This window comes from Cornus florida, unplaced genomic scaffold (genome assembly GCF_030987335.1).
Source record: "Cornus florida cultivar Cherokee Brave unplaced genomic scaffold, ASM3098733v1 CherokeeBrave_3.0.0_Hap2_Chr11, whole genome shotgun sequence".
In the NCBI taxonomy this organism is placed as follows: domain Eukaryota; kingdom Viridiplantae; phylum Streptophyta; class Magnoliopsida; order Cornales; family Cornaceae; genus Cornus; species Cornus florida.
In genome coordinates this window covers 139612864-139618885 of record NW_026775581.1, presented here as the reverse complement: position 1 = coordinate 139618885, position 6022 = coordinate 139612864, and the positions used below count along the sequence as shown (strand labels likewise).

At 32.0% G+C, this 6022-nt stretch overlaps 1 protein-coding gene across 5 annotated transcripts; it reads right to left on the bottom strand.

Moving 5' to 3' along the window:
- Nucleotides 1–3228: 3228 nt before the first annotated feature.
- Nucleotides 3229–6022, bottom strand: LOC132283938 (probable inactive shikimate kinase like 1, chloroplastic). 5 transcript variants are annotated; one of them, XM_059785987.1, is made up of 10 exons: nucleotides 5675–6022; nucleotides 5156–5202; nucleotides 4761–4815; nucleotides 4585–4657; nucleotides 4407–4494; nucleotides 4137–4219; nucleotides 3872–3998; nucleotides 3699–3765; nucleotides 3553–3617; nucleotides 3229–3451 (listed from the first exon to the last, which is right to left on the bottom strand). In XM_059785987.1, exons 1-10 carry the CDS (start codon nucleotides 5928–5930, stop codon nucleotides 3383–3385), a joined length of 930 nt encoding a protein of 309 aa, XP_059641970.1. In that variant the 5' UTR covers nucleotides 5931–6022; the 3' UTR covers nucleotides 3229–3382. The 5 variants fall into 5 exon arrangements, with proteins under 5 accessions (XP_059641970.1, XP_059641967.1, XP_059641969.1 ...); XM_059785984.1 differs by having other exon boundaries at nucleotides 3699–3777; nucleotides 5678–6020; XM_059785986.1 differs by having other exon boundaries at nucleotides 3699–3777; nucleotides 5156–5196; nucleotides 5678–6020.

The following is a 6022-nucleotide window of genomic DNA, read 5'->3' as shown; positions in this document are numbered from 1 at the left end:
GAACATCTCCAGTTAAAATATATATATATTTTTTATTTTTTATTTTTAAAATATACACTGTCATGTATGATGTGTAATTTTTTTTGCTCTCCAGCAATCTGTTAAGATACAAGGCCACGTCACCAATTTGTAAAATTATTATGTATTTTACACAACCTTTTTGCACAGTCACGTCAGTATATTTCCTTTATTCTCCGTGTTTCTCATTCCATTAATGAATTAACTCTATATTAAGTAGTATAAATTATGTGGGGTCCAGGTATGATACTGATTGGTTGTTATTGGGGATATTTTTTTATATAAAAAAGCCGTTTGAGCTAAAAATAAATAATTCGAAATTTTTGTATAAATCTATTATGACACATCAGATTTACATAAAAAATATATATATACACAACGATTGGAGATACCCTACTATTATTTTGTGTAAAATATACAATGACACGTATGATGTGTAATTTATTTATTTTTTATCTCCAACAGTCTGTTAAGATATATTGTCACGCCATCAATGTGTAAAATTATTGTATATTTTACACAACCTTTTTACACACACATCAACATATTTCCTTTTTCCTCCATCTTTCTCATTCAATTAACAAATCAACCTTATATTTATATTAAGTAGAACTGTAAAAATTATGTGGGATCTAGACATGACATTGGTTAATTGTTATTGAGGGATATATTTTTATACAAAAGGTATAAAACAACCGTTGCTAAAAATAAATAATTCAAATTTTTTTGTGTAAATATAACACATATATTTACCCCAAAAAATATACACAACGGTTGAAGATGCTCTAACCAAACTTTTATTCCCGCTTACAAGTTTCTTATTTACAGAAGGAGACTCCAATTTGAACTCGTTTTTACCTCTCACGCTATTTTCTCTTTTCTCTTTTCTTATTCACCTAATGTGACCCCAATCTAAACTCTATCCGTCTCGGAGGTTCATCCCTCTCTTCTTATCCACTTTCAATTGCAAGTTTCCCTCTCTTCTTGTTCAGACTCAATTGCAAGTTTGTCTTTTCACCCAATCACTTTTATGTTTGATTTTCTGTTTCTCATGATATTTTAATTTGTTTGGCAGAACTCAATAATTTTTGGTACATGTGCGTAATTCCAAATAATTGTTTTTTTTCCATTGACGTTTCAGGTTGTACTTAATTGATTGGTTTGAGGATGAATTCACCTAACCCTACCTTGCCGCTCCATAGAGGTCTTCCAATCATACTGAAGCTTGTTAAGGCGGAGAAGAATCAAAGTGATGTTCAATTTGTATGAGCAAAATTAACAAAATTGAAAATTTCTAATGAAATTATATGAGTTTGGTTATATATATAGTATTTCAGTTGCTAGGATTTTGAATCATAATTAAATTTGTTAATTTGATCAGTAGTTGTTGCAATAGTTACCTTGGAGTTTTAGTTCAAAAGTAAGATTGTGTTAAATGTATTTGTTCATTGCCAAACACATTTTTGCTTAATGTTTACAAAATTCAAGAAACAAATAAATCTTACAAAACGAGTAACATATAAACACAAAAAATACCTCTTAACTTTCAAACAAAATGTTTAATTTAAAAGAAGTTTATGATACAGTGATATATGAATGAAGTCATGCGATTGTGTTCCATGCATTAGTAATAGGTTAATAATATTAAAATTAATTACTATTGACAATAAATAAAAGTTTTATTATTATTATTATTATTATTATTATTATTTGTTCAGAAAAAAAACTCGTACCTATATAGAGAATTAAATATTTTAAAAGGTGAAAAAATGCTACTTTTGTAAATTTTTTATTTATTAAATTATTATAATAGTGTGAAAAATAATAATAATTTTAATAAGATAGATAAATAAGAATGCAGTGGAACATCTATGGTTGTTGACACGTTGCTCAAAGATACTATTAACGAGAGCCACATGGCACCAATATATAATTGCATCTAGAGTAACGCATTCCGACATGCACAGAAAAACGTAAACATTATCATGTTCACCTTCAATTAATTTACTTGATTGTTTCTTCTATATATATATATATATTTTTAGTATTTAGCACATAAGTCCTACAATTTTTTTTTAAACAGTTACACTTTGTAAATAATTTTCAAAAAATTGAATTAACTAAAATTTTTGTATAATTTTGTAAAAATAAAAAATTATTCTCAAAATTACAAATCAAACAAACTTTAAAATTTTATTGTTTTACACTCGGTTCAATTTCGCACTCATGTTCCATGTGACTTATTTCGTCCAAGTCTTCAAAAATGCTAATGTTGGCATTTAAAAAAAACACACTTGGGCATTTTTTTCAAGTGCCCAATCTGCCCTTTTGTTTGTCGGTGCAATCAGTGAGTGATTTGAATGTAAGACAACTTAATTTTGGTATTTGCTTCAACATGTGATTGATCCAAATTTAATATGCAATCATTGTTTGGGATATTACATTAGTAGTGTAATTTATTTATTTTATTGGGTCTTACATGTTTAAATTAAAGAAAGCTCAATTTCACCATTTATCATCTTTCTTCTTCTTCTTCTTCTTCTTCTTCTTCTTCTTTTTCCATACAACAATTTAAGTCATTAGAAAATGCTCTAATATAGCATGATCCATGCAAATGGTTAGTTACTAGGTTGAGTAGGAAAAAACATTATTACAAGTATATATATGCTCATCGAAAGCCATGTAAACCCCAAAAAATTTCTTTTTCCCTGTTAGGCAAAGGTAACAACCTAGCCAAATTTTATCCACATTAGGATTCACAACAACTACAGTAGAAACATTTTATGCCACAACAACACAACCAACAAGACCAACAAAGCAATGGAATACTAAAATCTTGTGCCAGGATTTACACCTGTTCAATACAATAATGCTCAAAGTTTTGCTTCCTTCCATTTCCATTGAGTCTCTTGATTGAAAGTTACAATCAAAAAAGTCCACAACATGCACTTGACTGCCTATTGAATATTAAATAAATAAAATAGCACTATAAAGTTTACTCTAGGTTAACATGAAAGCAGCAAATATGATAATTAAAATTTCCCAATTTATTGTGTTATGCTAGATGATGGTTTCCATTAAATATATGGTTGGAAGTTATCCCCCAATCCCCTTTATCACCTCGCGTGAAGAGCAACAGCTCATGTACATCTGTTGCCGTTCTGTTCAAAATGCTACCCAGAAACAATTTTCATTGAAGCAAACAGAGCATAACGAAAATATGTTTGGTTTCATATACACCTCATAGTAACACATTACTCGATGCTTCCAGTCACAACAATTACAGGATAGGTGTTGATGGAAAAACTTACACATGGCTGCAAGTGCTTTTAGTTACAAGATTTGCGAGTGTGGTCCTTGTGAGCTAAAATGGTCTGGCAGCTGCTTCCATCATCTTTTTAACTCTCGTCAGTCTACCTATCTCCTTGAGAACCTGAAATTATCATAAACGGAAAGAGGAATCCCCTGTAAGTCTGCTTGTCTAATTCAATTCAAACTTAAGAACATGTTCACAATGCATATATATTTCTTCACCTCCAAAGCCATGTCTTCTGTGGTTACTGCATCCAAATCATCATAACCTAACTGAGAAGCCACCTCTGCTAAGACAAGTAGCCATTAGAAACAATGGAACTTAATAAATTCAACATAGCATAAGCCTAAGTTGCAGAAAAATATACTTGGTAGTGAAACAGTAGCATCCGCTATAGCATATCCACCCCGCATTTCTTCGTACATCACAGTTAGCTGAGTCATCACCTGATTAGCATTCCTCATAAATAGTTAATAGAAATTCAGGAGTGCTCTAAAATGCCGAAAACAATAGCTGGAAGTTTGAGTGGAAAGAACAAACCTCAGAATTAGGTACAGAATTAAAATTTTCTGATGCAGAAAGTTGACATCCATCTTCTACGAACCCCCTGGCTACCATGTCTAAAGGGACATCTATCCATATAGAAATCCCATGTCTCAAAAATGCCCTATAAACGTTAATTGGTGAATAAGTCTTAAACAATGAACTTGTGAAGAGCATCATGGTGAGCAGAAAAACTATAGACTAGTACAATCAATGTTCATATAGATTGACTAGGGAAAAAAAAAAAAAAAATTGTTCATACAGATTGGCTGCACTCTGAACTGCACCATTTCCAGCACAAACAACCAGACGACCCATGGAGGATAACTGCTTGAGTACTTCAGTCTGCAAATAAATATCAATTCAAGAATTAGCCAGCTAATTAGATTCTTTAGAAAAGCAATTTGCAAAATTGGTGTACTTAATGTTAGCCACTAGTCATTTTTAAAAAAACTGGAGTCTGTCCCCATGTAAAACAGATGTAATTATCTCCTTTAAGCATGATAACAAATGAAATTATAAAGAAGTCCACCTCTGATTCATGAAATCCCTTCTCATCTGTCTCTCTAAATGATTTGGTAGCAAAATCACCAGCAGCAGCTTCTTCCACCAAACTATCACTGCTTACAGAGAAGACAAAAGAATCACTTGGGCTATAATATGTGGAGCTACCCTTACGTGATTTTGCAACAATGAGAACACATGGATACCTGTCAAAGTAATAATATCGCAATGCCTCTGCTAGAAGTTTCCCCAGACTAGTTTTGATGGTGTTATTTATCCCTGATGTTACAGTAATTATTACATCGAACATACAAGTACACATACAAAGTTGCCATTAGATTCAAGAACCGAAATTCTTCATTCAATACAAACTGAAGCTTACCAACAAGAAATATTGAAGTTCCTTTTAGTTCAGAGGATATCTCTATTGCCTTCTTCTGAATTAAAACTGAACAGTTAAAATGAGCACTTTAAACCATCTGAAAACTATTTAACGCCATATATCATTGTACTGGAAAAATAAGGTAAATGATAAACCCCAATAGCCTATGTGGGTGATTCAGAAATAGAGGGAAAAAAAATGGAAGAAGAAGATAATCCTTCATTATACAGAAAACTTCTGGGAAAAAAAAACATTCATTACATATATATTGATAAGCAAAAGTTCTTAATTATATAGAAACACTGAAAGCCCTTTCAAAGACTTCTTTTTTTTTTTTTAATCAAAAAACCAATTCGGGCCTTTACAATTAGGTTAGGTAGGCTTTAAGGTCTTACCTTCAGTGTTAGAGAAGAATCAATACCAACAACGTTTGAAGCTGAACCTTAGAAAGAAGAAAACATAAACTATGTTAAAAGAAAAATAGATTTATGAGTACAACGTATAGTTTTCAGAGACTGCACTTGATATCTTAGAACCATACCCAACAAATTTGAACAGTCAAATGCCTTAAAATAGTTGAACGTGAATGTGACAAGTTAAAAAATAATTCAAACAATACAGGAAAATAATCAGGAAAATAATTCAAACAATACTGAAAAATTTCATAAATTAAAAATAGGAACACAAAACTGGCAGCAAAATATTATCGAACACTTGGTATGCGAACTATCAAGGTTACCAATTAAAAAACGAGCACAGTAATAATTAAAAAATTGAGAGTTGCAGGCGAAAAACAAAAATGGCAAACAATAATCCAGTAATACTACTACTTTAGTCAGTAACTCCACAGATTCGTAAGAAACAAATAAACTAGTATATATATGTAGATGATATGGAATCAAAGGTTTTCTAACCACCGGAAGCAGCTTCATCTGGGAGTGAACGGGTTGTGCTGAGTGGTTTACGGAATGATTGAAGACGAAGTTGGGGGTTTGGAGGGAGAGGCGAGGTTGGAAGTGGTGTGTGAAATGTGTGGTTGTAATTATTAGAAAAAACGGAGGAGGAGTGAGGAAAGCCAAGGCTCAAAGCAGGCATTTGAAGATGGAGAAATTGGAGGTTGCTGGAACTCCAACTCCAACTCCAACTCCAACTTGCTTGAATTATCTCCATTCTCTCTCTCTCTCTCTCTCTCACTCTCTCTCTCTTCTTTTGCTCCCAGTTTCTAACACCCTTCCTCTCTCCTTGGGGCTCACTAGTATTTT